The 22637-nt window shown below is 46.8% G+C and overlaps 2 protein-coding genes across 3 annotated transcripts in view; one reads left to right on the top strand and one right to left on the bottom strand.

Annotated features, from left to right (window-relative positions):
- The window catches only part of LOC135916931 (phospholipid-transporting ATPase ABCA3-like), a 98014-nt gene extending 91973 nt beyond the window's left edge, over positions 1-6041 (bottom strand). Inside the window, exon 1 of one of the 2 annotated variants that reach the window (XM_065450379.2) lies at positions 5880-6041. In XM_065450379.2, coding sequence (XP_065306451.2) covers positions 5880-5889 — 10 coding nt within the window. In that variant the 5' untranslated portion in view covers positions 5890-6041. The remainder of the gene's footprint in view (positions 1-5879) is intronic. The other variant, XM_065450370.2, reaches the window with a different exon arrangement.
- An 8032-nt stretch (positions 6042-14073) lies between these two features.
- On the top strand, positions 14074-22637 carry LOC135916591 (ATP-binding cassette sub-family C member 2-like). The gene is made up of 3 exons (XM_070540751.1): positions 14074-14108; positions 17862-18056; positions 20903-22637. Exons 2-3 carry the CDS (start codon positions 17947-17949, stop codon positions 21057-21059), a joined length of 267 nt encoding a protein of 88 aa, XP_070396852.1. The 5' UTR covers positions 14074-14108; positions 17862-17946; the 3' UTR covers positions 21060-22637.

The raw sequence follows: 22637 nt of genomic DNA, 5'->3' as shown, positions 1-22637 counted from the left end.
GAAGAAACTTTCGCTCTGTGACGGCAGCCGATGCGTACGCGGGCATTGCGCCGACCAACACCCGGCAGAACTTGAAATTTCGCGTGTGCCCTGGCTTCGACCGACAGTGCCAGAAGGTCCTCGGTATATACTTCAACTAGCGAGTCTCCCATCGAACTTGTGACTTGCATGCTTACCTATAGCGTAAGCTAGAGAAAAGCCTTATGAAAGTTGAAACAGCGAAACTACGTGGGTACGGGAAATGCTAAAACTTAGATATTGGCCTTAAGTATTATGCCAAGAAAACGAAATTGTTCAAGATAAGAATAAGCGTTTCGTTAGATCCTTAACGAAAAAGATGCCTTAAGAAATCGCACGGATTATTTCACTCACTATTTGCAGGCTCATGCCACACAAAGGCGTGCACTTTTTTATGTTTAATATCCTCAATACTTATACGTCTACTTGTTTATCTCTTTCGGGTGACCACTATTTTACCGGCTAACGAATGTTAAAAGGTTATTCATAGGGTCATGTATTCATGCGGCCGTTGGGTGCATGCCACAGGGTTTGTGTTCCAGCGGCCGACGGGCATCTGTGCAGCTGTTGAATGAACCATTTTTTGATGTAAACATACGTCACTACGAGGATCACAACAACATCAAACCAACACGGTGACATTCACGGTGACGTAATGCGCTTTTTGTTGCAAATGAGGATCGACGTCGACGATTTTCTTTTCCTCGGCTCTCAAAAACACCGTTCGTACCAAATATGACCTTCAACATAGCGTTTGTGCTCTTTAAGAACTTTGCATGGTAGATACTGAGCTAACACGCTTTCGCTGCTTTTGAAAAGGTCCACGAAGACTGCGCTGATTTACTCGGTGATCATACAAGGGCGAAGCATTTGTCAGAGGGCTACAGAGATTACCCGAGCCGCTGCTGTGGTTATGAGCGATAACACGCAGACTTGCGCGTGCATTACTCGGTTCCATTGGCAGTAGTAACTGTGACCTTGATTTCGTATGTACATGGTGGGATCGACCATGTGACGCGTGCAGCAGACACGTCAGCGCTATGTTCAAACCGTACGCACGCTTCTCTCATACCGACGCCAACTGTAGTCGAGCATCTCTGCAACGAACGCCCACAGAACGGAATGACCTCGAGTGATTTCGGACGCCCCAAGCAGTTCGTCATAGATGCGTTCCACTGTATCACACTTCTGGTTTCTCTCAAGTGTTATTTTTCAGAAAAATTGGAAAAGAAAGGACGATTGCATTCCGAGCTATGAAAAAATCCGACACATTTATTTTTCCAACACTGAAAAAAATATAATTGTTACATTCATCATCATAAGCCTGGTTACGTCCACTGCAGCGCAAAGGCCTCTCCCATACATGGCAACGACCCCGCCTTTGTACTAATGGTGTCCATGCTGTCCCTGCAAACTTCTTAATCTCATCCGCCCACCTAACTTTCTGCCGCCCCCTGCTACGCTTCCATTTCCTTGGAATCTAGTCCGTAACCCTTAATGACCACCGGTTATCTTCCCTCCTCGTTACACGTCCTGCCCATGCCCATTCATTTTTCTTGATTTCAACTAAAATGTCATTAACTCGCGTTTGTTGCCTCACCCAATCTGCTCTTTTCTTATCCCATAACATTACACCTATCATTCTTCTTTCCATAGCTCGTTGCGTCGTCCTCAAATTAAGTAGAACCTTTTCGTAAGCCTCCAGGTTTCTGCCCCGTACGTGAGTACTGCTAAGACACAGCTGTTATACACTTTTCTCTTGAGCGATAATGGCAACCTGCTGTTCATGATCTGAGAATGCCTGCCAAACGCACCCCAGCCCATTCTTATTCTTCTGATTATTTCAGTCTCATAATCCGGATCTGCGGCCACTACCCGTCCTAAGTAGATGTATTCCCTTACCACTTCCAGTGCCTCGCTACCTATCGTAAACTGCTGATCTCTTCCGTGACTGTTAAACATTACTTTAGTTTTCTGCAGATTAATTTTTAGACCCACCCTTCTGCTTTGCCTCTCCAGGTCAGTGACCATGCATTGCGGTTGGTCCCCTGAGTAACTAAGCAAGGCAATAACAGCGAATCGCAAGTTGCTAAGGTATTCTCCATCAACTTTTATCCCCAATTACTCCCAATCCAGGTCTCTCAATACCTCTTGTAAACACGCTGTGAATAGCATTGGAGAGATCGTATCTCCCTGCCTGACGCCCTTCTTTATTGGGATTTTGTTGCTATCTTTATGGAGGACTACGGTGGTTGTGGAGCCGCTATAGATATCTTTCAGTATTTTTACATACGGCTCGTCTACACACCGATTCCGTAATGCCTCCATGAGTGCTGAGGTTTCGACTGAATGAAACGCTTTCTCATAATCAATAATGAAACCTATATGTAAGGGTTGGTTATATTCCGCACATTTCTCTACCATCTGATTGATAGTGTGAATATGATCTATTGTTGAGTAGCCTTTACGGAATCTTGCCTGGTCCTTTGGTTGAGAGAAGTCTAAGGTGTTCCTGATTCTATTTGCGATTACTTTAGTAAATACTTTGTAGGCAACGGACAGTAAGCTGATCGGTCTATAATTTTTGAAGTCTTTGGCGTCCTCTTTCTTATGGATTAGGATTATGTTAGCGTCCTTCCAAGATTCTGGTACGCTCGAGGTTATGAGGCATTGCGTATACAGGGTGGCCAGTTTTTCTAGAACAATCTACCCACCATCCTTACCGGATCTGTTACCTGATCCTCCCCAGCTGCCTTCCCCCTTTGCATAGCTCCCAAGGCTTTCTTTACTTCTTCCGGCGTTACTTGTGGCATTTCGAATTCCTCTAGACTATTCTCTCTTCCATTATCGTCGTTGGTGTCCCTGGTACTGTATAAATCTCTAAATCTTACATTATTGCACCACAAAAGTCCCAGCAGGAATTTCGGGGTAGAAAGTCTGGGCACAATTTGACGTCAAGGCACTGATTTCACATCAAGGCGTCAATACCGACATTTGTGTCAATCTGTGTCCAGTTTATTTCCCCTTGACGCGTCAACGCTTCGCTGTGCAGTGGAAGAAGCCGTCAGGACGTTTGCGTTCGAGCGCGCGTATATACACAAGTTCCTGCACCCTATCCCTTGCGATCGTGTCGCGTAAGTAGCTTGGCGTGCACATTTCCAAACTCGCACCAGTTTCTTTTCCATGCCGCAGAAGAAGTGGGGAATCTGCAATACGCGACGACAGACGAGGGGGCTCAAGGGTCTGTTGAAGCAACGTCCTTGCCACCACTTGGTCGGATCGAGGTGCCTCGCGGACTCTCAAACGAATTGTTTTGACCAAACATTTAGATCCGAAAGGAGTCGGATCGCAACGGAAGAATTCCGCGGGGAAGCTCTGTTTTCTTTTTTCCAACAAAAAAAAACGAGAAAGAAAATGTTTCTTTCCGAAATTTGCTATTTTTTTTTTCAACTGCTTACATTGCGGACTTCGAACATGTCCTGTGGGGCTCCGCCTTGGCCGGTCCCCCTTTCACTCAAGAGGAAATGATGACGCTAATTAGGGCCCTGGATTAGACCTCTCAAATCCTGGCAGTCCAGAGGGCTCGCGAGAGGGCCGTCAGGTTTCACCTGAGGGTCCCCGAGTGGGCCTAGCCAGGTGACGTGGAGTTTGCTTACGTCTATAGTGGACCAAATAAAGTTGTTTCACTCACTCACTCACTCAACTGCTTACATCGCTATATAGTCTGATGCCGAGTCACGCACCATAGCAATAAAGTGAAAACATTCGCGAGAGTGATCACCCAAGAATACCGCCCCAGCTGCTTTCCTCACAGCTGTTCGCACATAGTCGGATCGCTGCTCTGATCGTCGCCCAAGTGGACTTGCCACGGTGCCAGGCGTAGTTCTCGGAAAGTTATAATTTCCCTTTATTTTCGAATAAATTAAAAGCATGGAATTTTGAAATCGGCATTACTTTTTTTACAACCCAATAAAAGAAAGTTTAAAATAATCCTTTGAAAACGAAGAACTCCATGGAACTATCAGTGAGATTCCTAATTCTGTGTGCCTGGATGCAGCATCATGAATCGGCATGTGTACATTTGGCTTTCGCAGCATTTGCATAAATACTCGGAGCCGGTAGTGCGTACGACCCGTATTTAGACACCAACGCGCGCGCGCCGTACATTGCGAAGGGGAGGGACCGTATCAGATGATGCCTGGGGTTCTTCGGCCACCGCTTTGCGCATGCGCCGCAGGATTTCGCGAGGCGCTGGCGGTGGCGCTCCGCGGAGTACTGCCATGGGCTCCCGTGTTCCCGCTAGCAGTGGCCGCGTCTGTACATGTTAGAGCATGCGCGAGCGCCAGCGATTACGCTGGAACGTTGGACGAGTCAAGTTTAAATAGCCGACGCGTCTATATAAACCACCGACCAGATGGGATCAGATTCTCAACAAAAAGGGTTAAGGCGTGCAAACTCGACACAAGACGAGAGTTGTGGGCAACACGAACGCCGACTATTAAGTGAAGGAAGCACTGAGGCGAAAAAAAAGAAGACACAAAACTCATCTGCGCATGCTCTGGAAAGGTAGCACCACGTGTCAATCGGCTACACGTGCCGGTCTACGTGAGAGATAACAGTTAAGGCATTGGATCTCTTCCTCATGTAAGGTAATCGAAGGCTCATGGTAATGTTTGTAACAGCGCATCCAAGACAAGGCCAACAGAAGAAATAAAACGACAACACGTTCTTCTGTTGCCCTTGTCTTGGGTGCGCTCTTATAAACCTTCCCATGAATCCCAACCAACTGGCCCAACTTGCCGTTCCGTTGCAAACGAAGGCTGACTCACGCACGCACTTCCGCCATTATCGATATGCCGCGCCTCGACCACAGGACGCGTATCTTCATTCCTATGCCTGTGCAATATCGCGCATTCATCTAACTTAGGCGTGCAGTTGCAATATTGGCAGTCTTGGTAATGTAAGGTAAGATTAGAAGGCGATCCACCGGTTAACGACCTTTTATGTTCCATTAGCCTCCGATTGATACAGCGTCCTGTTTGCCCTATGTAGAAATGGCCACAGCTAAAGGGAACTTTATATATCACAGCCATACGACAGTCAGTGAAATTGTTGTTCTTGATGGGCCTCTTGTGTCCGTGTCTGCACGCCTTCCTTCTTTGCATTAGGAATCCTTACCAACTATATAGCTCAGCTTTGTCGTTCTAATCAGAATCTCGACGATAACAAATTTTCTCGCCGCTATCGTTGCGCTTAACTGTCGCCTGTTTTGATGGCCGCAAGTTCATCCCGAAAGGATGTTGGATTCGAAACTCAGTTGTGACACTGCGTCGTTCTTCACCGTCGCTAAAGCGTGACAACACTTCACACTATAGGTAACCTAGCAGCAGCGGTCTAGCCAGGGATGACGTCCCGGGCACATGCCACCCTCCACCCTTCCCTGAATTTGTTAGTACGCGGCTTTCCCTGAGCCCTGTCCCCTTTTTCCCCATCGCTGGTCAAGTGAGTGCCCTACCTCGCCCCCCCTACCCCGCGGAAAAAGAAAATTCAAAACGCCACTGCAACACAGTTGGACTGACGCGCTCCTCCCGTAACGGTACTTCGGTGCGAAGGCTAGCGAACCGCCTACCAATTCCCCCACTGGCATATGCAACTGCAACTGGCATATGGCAGGAAAAAGCTTCTTGCAACTGCAACCCCCTCCATGATTACGGAATGGTTGTAGCTGGAGTCCCGCAATGGCGAACGCGTTATGTACCCGACTATGAATGCATGCAGGTTGCAGTACGCGTCCTAAGCACTCGTAATCTTAAGCGAGAATTGCTGGCGCTGCGCGGGAAAGGTCGAGAGCCACCACTCACCTAACTGCATCTTGGGGCTGAGGTGAATTCCTGTTGCCCGGTAAACTTAGCTGAGCCGAGGCTGCTTCCTTCGTTGCACCGCGCTGCTTTCGAACGACCACGGAGCTCGCCGACCGCCGCGTGCCTGGCACCAGGCTTAGTGTCTCGCGCATGGCACACGCGCCACGTTGCAACGAGGCAGTGGGTCGTTGTAGTAGTTGTTGCTGATGATGATCGTGGCGCATACCCACGGTGGGGCATTGGCCGCCAATCGGGTGCTTGAATGAAGCGGTCACAAAGAGGATACTAAATTGGAACGGGGTTAATTAACCCTTACGGTTATGATCACCACTTTGTCGGCACTGCTCAAGTGATCATATAATCCTCATCAGCTGTCGTGCAACATGTCACGCCATCCGAATGAAGAAAATTTCGAGAGAGAGAGAAAGCAAGTCGTTGCTGTCGGAGTCCAACTGAGTCCCCGGTCAACCACGCCAAAGAAGACTCGCAGATCTGTAATGCGCAAAAAATGAGCCAGTATGTCAACTGTGATAACAGTTCTCATTCCGGCGCCTAATGAAAGAAAGGCGAAGTGTTGCTCACGATAGCGCATGTTGGTTTTTTGCGATAGCAATAATGTGGACACTCCAAGCTCATTTCTGCCGTCGCCGTCGCCGTGATGTTCCGAACAAAGCCCAAGGGCGATAACACCGTTGCCGCGCGTCGTATGCTGTATGTGCGAGTGAAAGTACGCGAGGGAAGCCGACGATCGCGGCTCAGTCTGGCGCGCGCGGAGAAAGCGGAGAGCAAACGCGCCGTTTTCCGTCGCGCGAAAGGCAGCGGTGGGATGGGAGTGAGGAAGGGAAGGGGGCGCGGAGTTGTGCTCCGGCAGCAACTGCGCATTTCGTGACCGCACGCAAGGGGAACTGATGACCGCAGCTGAAACTCGCGCACCATACATGAAGCAAAGGGGCAGGCAGCGCGGGAGAGAGAAGGGAGGCGGCTTCGACTTCGCCAACAAGTGCATATACTTGCGCCGTATCTTGAAATGGGTCTACAAGCGGCTCATACCTTTGTGCGCGCTGTGTTTTAGCCGCTGTTGCGTTGAAGCGATATACGGCTTGAAGGTCACTTCGCTCGCTGCTGCTGCCGCACTTGCTCGCACCAGCGCGTTGACAGCGAGTGTCCGCGCTCATCGAGTGTGATGTGTTATTGTGTGCTTGTACGCGCTGACACCATGCTTGTTAATTCATTTAGTAAGTGAATGTTTCCAAGTTTATACGGCCGATAAAACTACTATCCTTACTTCGTATAGTTTTCTAATAATTTGCTATCGTGATCTATGCTTCGCTTTTCGGGTGAAACTGCGACTTTTATATCATGCTTTTTATGCGATGTCATTGATTAACCGTGGGTGCGATACCTGGCAAATAAAACTAAATCCGAATAAAACAGTATATACATTATCATGTATATCAATTATCAGTATACTTTTGGGAACGGTGCACTCACTGACGTTAAAAAAATTAAGTATATCGGCGTCCCATTCACACGCGATCCGCTCTGGAATGTCCACATAGATAACGTAAATGGTAAAGGCAGTAAGGCACTAAGGCCTCTAATAGGCGAAACTTAAATAGCGCTACTTCTGGTAATAAATATTTACTCTTACAAAAATGCATGTTGACATTATTTAGAACTTCCACCAACCTTCTATTTACGTTACTGACACTCTATTTACATTTATTTTCTAGTAACATTTGCTCATACACTGTCAAACTACTTCTTTGTTGATTTTGCATAAAGAATGATTTAAGTACACCGTTAAAAGACTCCCTTCTTACTTTTGTAGAAAGAATATTTTAAATACACCATTAAAAGACATCCTCCTTACTTTTGTATAAAGAATATTTTAAACACACTGTGAAAAGACTTCCTTCCTACTTTCTATTAAGAATATTTTAAATACACCGTTAAAAAACTCCCTTCTTAGTTTGGTATATAAAATATTTCAAGTACACCGTTAAAAGACTTCCTTCTTACTTTTGTATATAGAATATTTTAATTTCCCCTTAACATATCTTCTTCTAGCTTTTGTCTAAATAACAACTTTAGTGCCCAGTCAAAAGGCTCGTTACTTTTTTGTTAGGAATGGTTTACTATACATAAAAATATTTTTTTTGAAGGACATGTATCCTCACTACGTCCACAGCTCGAACTGTTTGCCGAAAAATATTTAGAATGGAAAGTAACTTGAGAGTTCTTGATAAATTTTTCGAACACACATTAATGCCGATATATGGCGTACCCGAGCATTAAGCTCTTTGTTTTAAATCACAGTTCCAATCCAAGTCGGTAGAGAATTGGTGACGGAGTGCTACTAAAATGTTTAAAGAAATAATATGTTCGTAAACTTTCAGGACTAATATTTTTAAAGCTTGTACTGGACTACGTGAGCGTGCGGGTATAACATATATAATATATGGGGTTTTACGTGCCAAAACCACTTTCTGATTATGAGGCACGCCGTAGTGGGGGGCTCCGGAAATTTCGACCACCTGGGGTTCTTTAACGTGCACCTAAATCTAAGTACACGGGTGTTTTCGCATTTCGCCCCCATCGAAATGCGGCCGCCGTAGCCGGGATTCGATCCCGCGACCTCGTGCTCAGCAGCCTAACACCATAGCCACTGAGCAACCACGGCGGGTGGCGTGCGGGTACGTCTGCACATTTCGAGAATATGTGCTTGCACTGCACCAACTGACCGGTGTGATAATGGAGTATTGTGCAGGCCGAGCACCAGTTTCACAGCCTTATCCCGGCCTTAGAGCTGGTTAACTAAAGGCCGATTTATGCTCGGGGTGTGACACCGCCCGCTTGCCACACGCGTGTGGTCGTGCGGAAAAGTGCACATTTCGCACACGCGTTCACAAATTTTGGCCCACACTGGGTTCACACACGCAGAGCAAACCAAAATGTGCGCACCAGCCTGCGAAATGTGCGAATCTTCACCCGACCACATGCGTGCGGACAGGCGGGTGGTGTGGCGTGCAGCTCGAGCGTAAATCGGCCCTGACCACGCACTGCTATTGCAAGGCAACTAATTAGCTTTGCAACGAGATAATCAAGTCAGTGCACTCCGCGATATAAATAGTAAGCCCTTGGCTGGAACATATATGCACAGTAGCGTCACGATATTTGTTAAAAAGAAGAAAAAGAGCCGAAACTCAGAGTAATAGGGCGCTGGAGCATTGCTGCTCAATTAGCCAAGAGGCTGCAAAATACAGCTGCTGCTGAGTGAGCGTGAGTCTTGACCCGAGAAAGCGCATAGGTCGAATGCAAAGAAAACCTGAACTCTTTGTGCGCAACGCCTTTTTGTGAAAAAACAATGAAATTATCGTTACTGTAAAAAAATGTAGCTTTGCTCGCGTCCCTATTCGCATGCTTTCGTCCCTGCCTCCTACCGACGGCTTCTGCACATTAAAGGAAATTAATAGGCCTTGCATCAAAACGAAGGCAAATTAACTGTGTCAACTGATCCCTTTTAGGCGATGGTTGCTTGTTGTGTGATAAATCAGATCGAAAAGGGATAATTATATACTCTTAATGTTCAGTGCATTCGCTTTATAGCATGGCGATAAAGTTCTCAACTCCCACAAGGTTGTGCGGTGCCTTTACACGACATCTGTAATAATGGCATCCCGAGTACCAAGAGCCAGGATATCAAAGGCCATGCTTTTGCCGTGCTTCGGGTGGCTGAAATGTGGTAGTGTGAAAGCCACTACGCTTTGGAGATCTATTTAACTATAAAAGCACTACTACAACGTATTTTAGCATTATTTTCCGCTCGGCACCATGATGCAAATTTTTGTCTTTGATGGCGGCAAGTGCTAAAAGATGTTTTTGCGCAAAGTAGAATAACCACAGAATTTGCCCTATATGATCTTATTTTTTCTATTTTTATTACATATGGAGAAACAAGTAGGTTTTCAGAATACTAATTGTCTCGAAAGATAAAGATATACAGCCCATAATTACAAAAACAAATATAAACCGGCTATCTTGTCAGGGTCTCAGATGGAGCTATAAGAACATGACCCCAAGGCCCATGGGCCTGCCCAGTGCTAGTTGAATACCTGCGGCATATCCCGGAGACAGCGGAGTACCGGATAAATCGCTGGCTATTTTGATTCCCTAATTACGATATACTTGGTAATGTTTTATGCTCTGGTTGATGTTTATGAGCCGTGTTGTTATGCATGATGCAATTGGACTCTTTGTGCTTTGTCACGCTGAATAAACGCAACCGGACTGTTTACGGTCTCTTTCCACGTGCGTTGGTTTCTAGAAAAACGCCTTCGTTTTGGAAAGTGCACGGACCAATCACCGACTTTCATGCCGCTGCGCGGGCCGCACCCGAAGTCCGTAAAGTTAGTGCTGCATTATAAGCTCTTGCTTATCTAACACATAATGCCTACATGCAACAATAACTATACTGACTCGGCCCTATCAAAATTTGTGACGTTATGGTATAGGTTCGCATGCAGGAGGTTTTTAGTTCTACTATATTACCAGGGTAGTAGAGAAATGCACAACGACAAGCTGCAAAGCTTGGCCTCCACTCCGAAATTACCGAAGGGTCAGTTTCAGCGACCAAGGCAACGTTGTATGATGAAAGTACGTGCGCTAGGTTGTTTCGCTCCATAGTACTACGAACACTGAATGAATAGCAAGTGCATGCATGTCTAAGTAATAATGACAGGCATTAAATGGCTCAGGTAACCTGTTTAGGTTACCTGCGCACATACCGCTCGCATGCCTCCAGCCATCATTTTTTTTTTAATAAGGCGCTTACGGAGCGGGCGCCGGAGTCGGAGGAGACCGGAGAGGTCACCGATACACACACACACACACACACACACACACACACACACACACACACACACACACACACACACACACACACACACACACACACACACACACACACACGCACACACATACATACATACACACACACATATATATATATATATATATATATATATATATATATATAAGCATAACTGAGTTTCACCAACAGCCGGACCCAAACAAAAGCGCTCTAGCACAGAAACACGACACTGACAATGAGGCTATGGATTCTTGCCCCTGCAGCAGAATAGAAATTCTTCAAGAATTTTCCCGCGTGGAAGAGAGGTCTTGTAGGTGCCATGGCGCTGTCCCTTCAGTCCAAGCAGGAGCTCAATTGAGCGCTGCGTCGCGGCGTTATGCAACACCCGCGTATAGTTTGAACATAATTCGAGGAGTCGTTGCCGCTTCCCGTTCAACTCGTGGCTCATGTCCCCTATATGGGGGCCTGACAAAGAACTGGGTGGAATATTGCAATTTATACCCACAAATAATTTTTCCGGTCTTTTTTGAGAAAGTGTTGATGAAATGTGAAGTTACACGTTAAATTAAAATCAATTTTAGTAGGAAGAACTCATAATTAAAAGCAAGCAAAAAAAGGAAAGCATCCAAATTTATTAGGTCATGCGGTTGGACTCCATCGGAACTTTCTGGCTTACGGAGCAAACAACCGTGTGGCTGACTCCCATAGTAGAGGCTAAAAGCGAAAAAGCCCAAGCGCAATGCTAAACCTTGCATTGCGCTTGCAAGGTTTAGCAAGGGCAATGTAAGTGTCGCTCGGTGAAGCGACACGTACATTTCGCTGGCAGTGTCGCTGTGATTTCTTCGCTCTTCGAGAGAAGCTCTTTCATTTCTCTTTCTTTCTTGCTGGTTATGCCCAGTTCCCAAATTACTCGCGGCTCTTTGGTGTAGTCACAGTCCCAAACTGTTGATGACTCATGCTCCCGTGTGCTGTCGAAAAACACGCGAAATAGACTGTGGGGTATGGGACGGCAACAGTGGCCTCGACGTAATTGAAGCAAGCAGGCTTTGCTTGGGACTCAGGTGTTAAGAGGGGAGGGTGCTGTGAGTGATTTTTACATAAATCTGAAGAGTAGGCGTTGCCGATGTCGCTGGCTTATCTATGCAAACCAGCGTCCCTTAAAGCTGCTACTCGCGCATCAGCGACTACGGTGGTGCCCTCTGCAACTACCACAGAAGTGCACCGACTTTCCGGCGGACTTTATCGATCGCTTAGTCTTCCTTTGCATCTTTGAGTGAACACCTTTCAAACGCTTGGCCGTTAGAACAACGCAAATTACGCAGAAATAGTGACGCTAGATCGGTCACACAATCGATGGCCGAACTCGGTGCACTGAGCCGTCGTTCTGTCATCTCTCTTTTTTTTAACTTACTTGTGCTGTTACGCTGATCACGCATTCGTACAATACTGCCCAACTTCGCATTGTTGCATTTTTTAACGATGATAACACGCCGAGTCACGCGTTGCAACTAGCATACGTTACATACAAAATTCTGATTTCTTACTGCTTTTATAACGCACCCGGAAAGCCACCCGTTTTTTTATCAGTGCTACACGCATAAAACGTAGGGACGCGTCTAGTAGCTTTCATGCAACAATAGCTCCTTTGGATTATTTCCAACTAGACGACATAGGCAGTGACTAGCGATATCCTCACATAATTTTTTTTATTGCGATAGCACATTAAAGGACACTGCAGACTAATCCGTATAAAGTCCGAGTCACGATAAAATCCTATCGCACCCTATGCGCTGCATACAAAGAAGGTGCGAGAGAAGGCAGGCCAGGTTGAGCCAAAGAAAAATGATAGCTTGATTCACACCATTCTCGCGCATCTCTGATGTTGGAGGTCACGTGATCAAGCGTTCGAAAGGCACGGGGTGGGGATGTGAGCGGGCGTCTACTCCTCTAGGCCGGCCGTGGCTGCGCATGGCTGATCGCTCGACTGAGCGTATACGCGGCCCGAGACGATGCATATTGAGGGTTTTCTCCGGCGGGTGCAAGGCTGGACAAGTCGAGATGGCTGGTGGCTTCATGTACGCTGTCTTCCTGCGCACCTAATGCCTAGAGGGCACGTGATCTCAGGTTTCGAGAACGCGTTGAAATGACAGCCAGCGAGAAGCGCTCGCTCCGCTCTATTTGCGCTGTTCATCACGCCAGCATCGTGACAGCGGGTGTTCGCGGTTATGGCGAGAGAGCTGCACATCACTTCCTGTTCGTTCGCTCCCTCGGGTTATTTGCTTGCATTGACAAGAACTTCTTTTAATCAACCACATTACACAAAGCGTGATGGTGCAGTTGTCGCTTCCATATTAAGCAGGTGCGCAAGAATCAAGTCAGCCAATGTGGTTCACGCCCCCCCCCCTCGCCCACTACGATGTACAGTCGAGTGCAAAAAGTTTAAGCGCCAGAGTTGCCGCTAAACTTATTCTTTCTTCGCAGTCTAGGCATAAAGGCCGAAATCAATTTTACTTCCCACGTGACCCTGTTGGACCAGCGTTATGCGTTTATACACTTCCACGCTTCACGGCTGTGCTAGAAGAAATTTTGTGTTCTTTTTGCATATAGACCTTTGACCTTTGTCTATAGACCTTTGCACTCGACTGTACATGTCCCTCGTGAGGCCAAGCAGTGCACACGAGCATGGGGCTGTTTGCCGCAACTTCATCGATGGCTCCTGCACACTTATGTGCTTATCTTTGTTTATTAATGCAAAATTATTATCTGGCTCACGAGGTGGAAAATCCAGTGTAGTTGTCGGCATTGGCCTGACCACCGATGTTACGAAAATTCACCGAATACTCCGCTTCTCGCGACCGCGTGACACTAGTCGCTTGGTGTGTTCAAGGCGAGAACTAGAGACGCTTCGAGATCATGGCCCGCGGCACAGTCGTGGCCGAGTTGCGCTTTCCAGACGTGGTGCAAATCACTGTGGCCCCTCGTTAGCGGGAATATCCCGCTAGCCGCCCCGAAGGGCTCCTAGCCAACGTTAAATATCTCGATGCCGCCATGTCTGTCCATTAAAGAGTACTTCAGCGACCACAAAGCGCCCATCGGTTTTTTCAAACAAAGGAGCCGACACGGTCTGTACGTCCATGTTATAATGTCTAAGCGGTATATATATATATATATATATATATATATATATATATATATATATATATATATATATATATATATATATATATATATATATATATATATATGGACAGACGAACCCACTTGGGAGAGCGCTAAGTCACGCACCTATCCGACCTGGTAGCGGGCTAACAGGAGGGACTGCTCATCGAAACCGGATACGGAGGCTCGAACCTCAGGTGCAGTCTCAAAATCGTTTGGCATTTTCTTGTCCTTTTTTTAAAATGTGTGTGTGCGTGCGTGCGTGCGTCCGTGCGTGCGTGCGTGTGCGTGCGCGTGCGTGCGTGCGTGCGTGCGTGCGTGAGTGCGCGTGTGCGTGTGCGTGTGTGTGTGTGTGTGTGTGTGTGTGTGTGTGTGTGTGTGTGTGTGTGTGTGTGTGTGTGTGTGTGTGTGTGTGTGTGTGTGTGTGTGTGTGTGTGTGCGCGCGCGCGCGCGCGCTTGCGTGCTTGCGTGTGTGTGTTTACAATATCTTGAAAAAAAGAAGGCACGTCATCCGGTACCCAAGACGCATATCTACATTTGTGCATGCTGATTGAAGGCAACAAAGAAGTTTAGCACATGAGAACATAGAAGGCAGGAGAAACGCTGTCCCACTGTGTTTGTACATTCACGTTCTTTTACAGCGAAGCTGCTAGCCTCTAAGCGGTCGGCATTTTTCGTGGCCTGCTCACCCAACAAAACGGAAGCTTGAAAAAGGGTTTGTGTTTGAGTTTCCGCGTAAGAGAGCCATGTTTTCTCGTATATATTCTTATTACAATCCCGAAGCTATCAGGGCTGTAGGGTGTGTGTATGTCGTACTTTACGCTTTTTCTGACGTAACTTACTTTTAAACATTTTATACATTTAAACATCATTCAAATGATAATAGGACAGCTTCAAGTAAGAACATTAACCAAGAACTAAAAATATTACCTCGTTTTTCTTCAGCGTTATGTAGCGAATCCAGCGCCGCTCTGTTCCCATTTGTTGAGTGAGGGTGGCCATGTGAACCTTGGAGGTTTAAGTAAATAGCCCTGGCGCAAACACGCTACAAGCCACCTACCAGTGCTATGGATACACGAGTCACTGTGTTGTATGCCCATAGATAATCTTGTAATAAACAGTCTGTATTCTTTACGGGGGAATAAATAACAAAAAGATAAACGAAAATTATACATGTCCTCTATAGACCAGAACACGCTAGTCTCGCACCCAGACTAAGCGAACGCATACTCTCGCACCCGGGTTGCCCGGTCGACCGGCGCAATTTTGTACTGGGCTGCCAAAGTGTGTTCGCCGGCGACCAGTAGACATGGCAAGCGCCAGCTCTAGGGCTCCAAAGTGCGGAAATGTGCCCGTTCACACGGATCCAAAGTAGAAGAAGTCATCTGGGCATCATCGCGTCGTGTTTGGATGCCAAAACAACCAGCGGAAAAAGAGCAGGTCGCTTAGCGCTGTTTGCGAAGAGCACAACACACGTAGGGAATCGTGCCGGTGCGGCGTTTTCAGCCTGCGCCGATTTCCATCCGCAACGAAGAATGCCAAGCTGCGCCACCGGTGGATAGCTGCAGTGAATAGGAAGAACTACCAACCCAGTGAAAATGCACGAGTGAGTATTCGATCTGTGTATATTTTGGTGCCACGTTCAACTTTGCGCCCTACGAACGTAATACGTGTAACACGCAGGTTTTCTCCTAGCACTTTCTGGGCAACAAGCCTACAGAGCAGAATCCCGCGCCGGTGCTTCGCCTTGGCTTTAACAAAAAGGCAAGCCTTTTCGTGTTTTCATTCAGGCAGAGCTCCCGACGGTTAAGCGGAATAGTTGAGTTTGCGGTTAGCGATACTTGCAGCTGGTGCACGGAATGACCATTAAGCGTGAACGACAAGTTGTAGGCCTTGCTGGTGAGCGTTATTGCTAATGAAAGTAAACCGAAGTCTGCTCGTCACGTAGCATGCGTCCACAAAAACGTAAACGACGACTACTCGTCGCCGAAGGTGTTCTTGCAGCGCACCTACCTTTACGAGCTGGTGTTGCAGGTGTCATTCGTAACGAATTCATTTGAGCCTCCCGAGCTTTAAACTGCGTGCGGGCTGTTATGCGGGGCAAAGCGCAAAATATTTCCGTTCACATGGCGAGGAAAATAAGGTGCTTAATTATTCTTGTATTTTGTAACAAAATTTTCATCGTTCTCACTAGTTTTTTTTTACTGTTTTCTTTTCTAAGGGAGCGCCAACAGTATAATGGCCTCGCACAAACGAAACAGGTCTGGTACCAGGTAGCTGCAGTTGGTGGGGCTAATTTCTTGGGATGCAGGTGCAGTTGTTGTCTTGTACCAAAGGGGTCCTGATGATGCAGCTTTAAGTAGGGATGGTAATTTTACGTGCCCTGTCATGGTTTGTGCAACTGTACAACACCTGCACCTGTCATGCTCGCCCTGTTATACGGGCTCTGAATGCACATGTAGTTGAACATTATAACTACTGTAGTACCTCATTTTTCAATGAGTGCAGGTTTAGCATCATATGCTGCTTGTTCGAGTGCTGTAGGCTTTTGTTCTGAATGTTGTACTCTTAAGTGGTTGCAGGATACAATTGGCCTGGTGTATTTTCTGTTTCATTTTGAGAGGACTTTATATCTTCGCAATAGTGATGGCATGGGAAAGAACTACAGCCCTTCTTACAATAACATCTATTTTGTTTTCAATGTGCAGGTGGTGAAGGGCAGGCGTCTGCTAACCAGGCAGTCAAACGACCTCGCCAGTTGGTTGCCAAACGCGGCCAACCCAGTAGAGACCATGACAAACAAGACCAAACTGAAAGTGCAGATGACAGTGTTCTGCGTGCTTTCAAATAAATGGCATCAACACAGTACTGTAAATTCCTTCACTGGTTACGTGCCAAAAAGCTCACACGTATTCTAGCATATAGCGCGCGGTTTGTGCAAACGTAATAGCGTACCTACCCGATGTATTCGCTTCTGCAGTCTGCACAGCATGCAGTGTGGCCATTGCGGACTTGCGTGAGGTCTTGAAGTTTGATTGAATCCAGACAGCGAAAATGACAGGTTAGAAAAAACGCGAAACACGCCTTCCGCCCAGCTAAAAAGCCCAAGTTTCGCTTTCGCGCCGGGTCGCATCTCCCGGCGTGGCAGCCCAGGCCTGCTACTTCGCGGCGCTTGGGATAGATTGCGCGACCGGCGCTCATCAATATGGCGGCGCCCTTTGAATTCACGGTGTTCTGGTGTATACTGATTGTTTCATAATGAGAAAACAATCCGGACATGGAGTTAGTGCGCGAGGCGCTTGCAATGTACCGAAGTCCTCTTTTTTGTAATGGAAGAATGATTTCTACGTTATATAAGGCCCCGGTGCCCCAGAGAAGACAACAATAATCTGTGTGGGTAGCAAGGAGCGCAAAATGAAGCTGGAGTTTACCTTTATGTGGACGGAAGTGTCTACATCGTGACAGAACTCCAGCTGTAGGTGATCATGATTTAGTCAATGATTCAATATGACACGTCCTTGTCATATCAGTACGAAACATACAGGATATTTATTTAGGATGTAATCAGTGCCGACGACAGTGTTGAGGTATTTGGGTTACTGATCCACATGTATAGTTATCGTAATACCCCAATGAAGTAGTCTGTCGACGTCGATAGCCTTCGAGCAATCAAAATAGTTTAACTCATGCATTTCGCCGACGTTTGTTAATTCGACCTCATGGGTAACTCGACCTAATCTCGCGGGCACTCAAGGGTTGAATTAACGGGAGTTGATTGTAAAGGTGCGAAGTAGCCTTTTTATACTTCTGACAAATGCTGTACGTCCTTACGTCCTTCTTAGGCTACGTTGCATCGACGTGTCTAAATGCACTTGGGCACCCAAGACTCCTAGGTGTCACACTCCAATGAAATTTCTTTGGTGTTTTACATCGTCCCGTACGCCGCGCAGCGTGGGCCAGCGACAGCTGGTGTGCCTGCCCCGAGCCCTGCTTCGTGGACCCAAGATACTGGTGCTGGACGAGGCAACGTCACAGATGGACGGCGACACGGACCGCCTGATCCAGGCCACGCTGAGGGACGCCTTCGCCCAGTGCACTGTGATCGCCATTGCGCATCGCATTCACGCCGTGCTCGACTACGACAAGTGAGCGATGACGTTGCGATAATTGCCCACCGTTTTGTTTCCTATCAGCCATTTTGAAATCGAACATCGTCACAAAGTGTGCCTACGTCAATAGTGTGTATTGCGTCGCTTCGAAAAGACATACCGCGCGGTTCAAGAGAGATCTTGAGCGTACGGCAGAATCGACAGTCGCTCTCAATACATGGTTCGCGCTGACGTCAGCGTGGTCGCTACCTTTGGGTGCTAATTAGCCCGCTGAGAAGTTGCCAACAACGGAGATAACAGCGATAATCTGGTAAAAATACGGTCACCTTCAAGAAGCAATACAATGTACGCGTGATAATAGGTGAACTGACGACGTCATCGTGGTCGCCATGTTTGTGTACTAGCACAGCCAGAAGTTGCATCGGTGGTGTCACCAGCAAACAGTTATTACGTGGCCGAATCGACATTGACATACTGATGCAGTTGCAATCACTACTCCGCAGTCTGGAATTTCTGTAGCCCTCTGAGGTAACGCAAAGCAGAGAAAGCGAGGTCAGAGCTCCACGCATACAACTATTTATTTGTTGTTGTATTTTTTGTGTTTCTAAGAAGATTTTTAGTCGTTCTCATGTATTTATGGATTACCTTTCTTTGATTCGCTTAATTTAACGTGATTAAGCTTCAGTGTGTTTCGTTTGGATTTTTGCATCGAAACTTGCAAATTCGTCTCAGTTGTGCACCATGATAGAAAGTGCCGACCAAGGATTCTGCGAGAAAACCGAATTTGCTAGCGACTCCCAGTCACAGCGTGAAACTGATAAATACACTGCAGTGCTTGTTATGCCAAGTCTGAATTGCACTTTTCCGTTTTAAGGATTTCTGCGAAAGCGTCGAGAAAATTCATGTTTTTTTTTTTTGACGCAACCAAGGATATACACTGTCTTGAACACGGCTGGTACGTTCCGTGGTTTCCAAGAAAATATCGCCAACAGCATATCTTCTCACACACCGTAGAAAAACTAATCGCTCCAATTTCTTTTTTTTTTCCGCTGACACTCTTTGGTCCAGTCATTATAATCTATAGTGAGCGCCGCTTCTCGCGTAAAGAGCTGCAGTATACGTGCTGCTGGTTAAAAGAACGAAATGTACGTACGGTACGCGACTCCATAAAGGCACATTGTGAAGTGGTTCACGTCGAACGCAGACAAAAGCTGAGCTAGAGCGTTGTAACAGAAGACTAGCAGCGCCGAACAGTATCATTTAGATATTTTCACGCAAATTGGGCGCTTGTTCTAGGAAGTAACCTTGCCCTCCACGACGGTCCTCTGGCAGCGAATGACACCTGCCAGTTGTCGCTACAAGAAGAAATACGCCCCTCATTGACCCCGACTGCGCCGCATGTACCACCTCGTAAATCATCGGCGAGCAACGAAGTCGCCGAAGTACCACCACACAGGTGTCGGTTCTCAACGCCAACATTCCGCACGGCTACGGTAGTGGTGCCACACCTTTGTCACGTTTATGTGATCCTCTCGTTGGCACGTGCTCTACCATGACCACTGGCGCGCATATCGCATTTATAAATGCCTTACGGTAAAATTGACTGCGCACTGCATACAAATGAATTATTTTTTGTGCGCGTTTGGCGTGCACATATGTGTACTATACTGGCAGAACTAAACGCGCCATGTTTAGGAGGAACTAATGAGCATACTTTCGTTTCTACCGTCTCTAGTTTGCGTGACGATGGCGTAATTTTGGTTCGTGCACTTTGATCAGAGTCGGCACCAACTTTAGTGACTGCATTCGTAGCACCATCACATGACACTCTCGCGTAATTGGACGTATGCTGCGTCCTACTTTACAGTGGTACTGACGCGTTTCATTCCGCAGGTATAGTGTGTCTTATGCTATGTTCAGGCTACGTTCGTAAGGCGCCGATTTTTCGTAACATACATAAGCGGAAGCGCAACAAGCGTATGCGTCTAGTTCAGACTGCGAACGTAAAGGTACCAACGTGCGCAATTCTCGCAAAAATCGTGGGTGAGAGTGTTAAAGGGTCGGCAACATTTACGACTGTTATGTTACGACCGTTGCGACACAGCCAATGACCGATAAGCTTTCGGCTTTCAACAACCGGTGACGACACTTCCATACTCCCGTCTGCAGACAGCCCCGGGCGCGGGAAGTGCCATTCCGCCATTCCGTGCGCACGATTGGCTGTGTTCGTGAAAATTTTTGCAGTGCGCCTTGCGAGACTGTTTTCAGTTCATCTGGTTTATCCGCCGAGGAAATCGATGGCCGCAGATGCGTGCTCCGAACTTCGATGAGTGGTCTCATTAGGTTTTCAAGGAAGCGGAACTGCTGGGGCGACATGCGCATGATGTTATGAAACATCGCAGCGTCACCAACTCGGAGCTTGGCGAAAAGGTTGTGAAAATCGCCATCCATGGCCCTGTCGAGAAATACTTGCCGCACCTAAACCCTTCTGCGTCGCCTTCGTCGTCTTTGGGCGATTGAATACATGACTATAAGTTTGTTTTGAGCGTGAATTTCTTAGATCTCGGCCAGCGCTCGCATGTTGGCAGGAGCCATATTGGACCACTGGTGACGTCGATTCTGCAGCTCCAAATTTGATTGGCCTGTTGTAAAAGCCGTAATTTAAGCAGCAGTAAATGTGAACAAAGGCGCCGGCTTAACTGCCGTACCGTTTTTTCCAGCCGTTACGTTCGATACGACAAAAGAGCTGTTATGCGCGTTACGACCGTAGTGTGAACATAGCATTACGAACGCGTTCACTCAGACCTGTCCTGCTTTGCATCGTTCAAGTTCGCCACAACGACTGACTCTGACTCGTGCTTGCGTTTATTTTGCCACTGTAGGATCCTTGTAATGGCGGATGGCACCGTTCTGGAGTACGGGCCGGTGAAGGAGCTACTCTATGACGTCAGTTACGCATTCCACACGATGGCCAAGAACGCCGGAGCCCTACCTTTCGACGCCCATGGCCAAGACTACGCATCGACTACTGAGCTGTGAAAATGACTAACAGCTCGCAGACGTGGGGCTGTAGACTGCCTTGGTGAAACCGTGCTTCGCTGCTGGCGTCACATCTCGCAAGATGTGATCGAAGGGCACAAACTACGCAATGCCAAAAACGCAAGCTGAAAGACTAGTTGCCTAGACCGCGCTGGAGAAGCAATCGTGACGCTGGCCTTTCGTGATATCATGCGTTCGCGAGTACGGAAGTTATCTGGACGAAAAGTTCCACAGGCCATTTATGCAGTTCCTTCACGAAGAAGCACTGCATTTTTGAATGATTTGGGAGTGTTTATATTTATCCAAAAATTTTAAATTTCTGTGGGCGCTAAATGGCGTCTTCTGTTTCGCGCACTAAATTATTATAAAGATCTCACATCTCCAAGTCGGTCGGCTCTGTTTCATGGGGAATTTCGGCTGGAAGAAAAGTTACCACTGTCATCATATTACCGCGATAACGAATGCGACTCAAAACATCAGCGCTGATGGCAGTACCTTTCTGGATCTGGGTTGATAATGAGCTAAGATGTGCTTCTAACTTTCCGCTATCCTGTATTTACCACTGGACAAACACGGTTGAGTGCGATGCAATCGTTGTAAGGAAGAGCCTTATCTATTACCTACAAGGCGTTTAGTCGCATTACAAAGAGAAAATCTGACAACCTTTAATAACAAAAGATGTGTAGATGCGCAGAATATATCGGTTGTCTACGGAAATAAATAATGACCGGGTACTTCCAATCGACGTTTATCTGCGGGGTGTCCTAACATCGGACAAAATCAAAATCCTTAGGTAAGAAAAATAACAACTGATTTCAATAGAGACTATGTAATGTGTCCATATCTCTAGCGGGCAACTTGAGAACGTTTTATGCGCATTCTTTGCGCTGAACATAGTCTTCAAAATGCGACCATTAGCACTCCATTCCTAAATCGCTATAATATGACGACATGGTTACGTGATGAACCAGCCTGAAGCTGCACGGTTAATCTGACTTCACGCATGTCGCACTAGACAGATGGAACATACATGAAAAAACGTATACCGCTTAATAAGCGGAATTTATGTGCAACGAAAGTCCTTGGCTTGCTCATCCTTCTTGGGAGCTTCTTGTCTCTGCTATTTTGTAGTATTCCTAATATCATTCCTTTTATCTTTCACTAAGTGGAACATATCACTAAGTGGAACATATTTGCAACACTATTCCAATTATCATGCGTGACGTATATGGCCCGAGTTTAAGCGTTTATTTAAACATCATTTCCTCCGATGAGCCAGTACTTTAGCTATAGCGACGACATCAGTGCTAGGTTTTTTTGACGCAGTGTGAATCACTTCACTGGCCTCACACAAAAATATTTGATAACATTGCAGCCGTTTACCAAATATCTGCCCACCAGCCGCAAAGATCGTCTGGTACAAGGAAGCGATAGCGCATAATTTGCCGCAGGTTCAGGTACTTCTCAATGGTACGTAATGAATGCGAACAAGTACAAATGGATGTTACACTTCTGAGATAGCCGATAACAAAGGTTCCTAAGGCCAAGATCGACATATGCACAAGAAAATAAACTGTT

The sequence above is a fragment of the Dermacentor albipictus genome, chromosome 6 (genome assembly GCF_038994185.2).
Source record: "Dermacentor albipictus isolate Rhodes 1998 colony chromosome 6, USDA_Dalb.pri_finalv2, whole genome shotgun sequence".
NCBI lineage: Eukaryota > Metazoa > Arthropoda > Arachnida > Ixodida > Ixodidae > Dermacentor > Dermacentor albipictus.
This window is presented reverse-complemented; position numbering and strand designations above follow the sequence as displayed.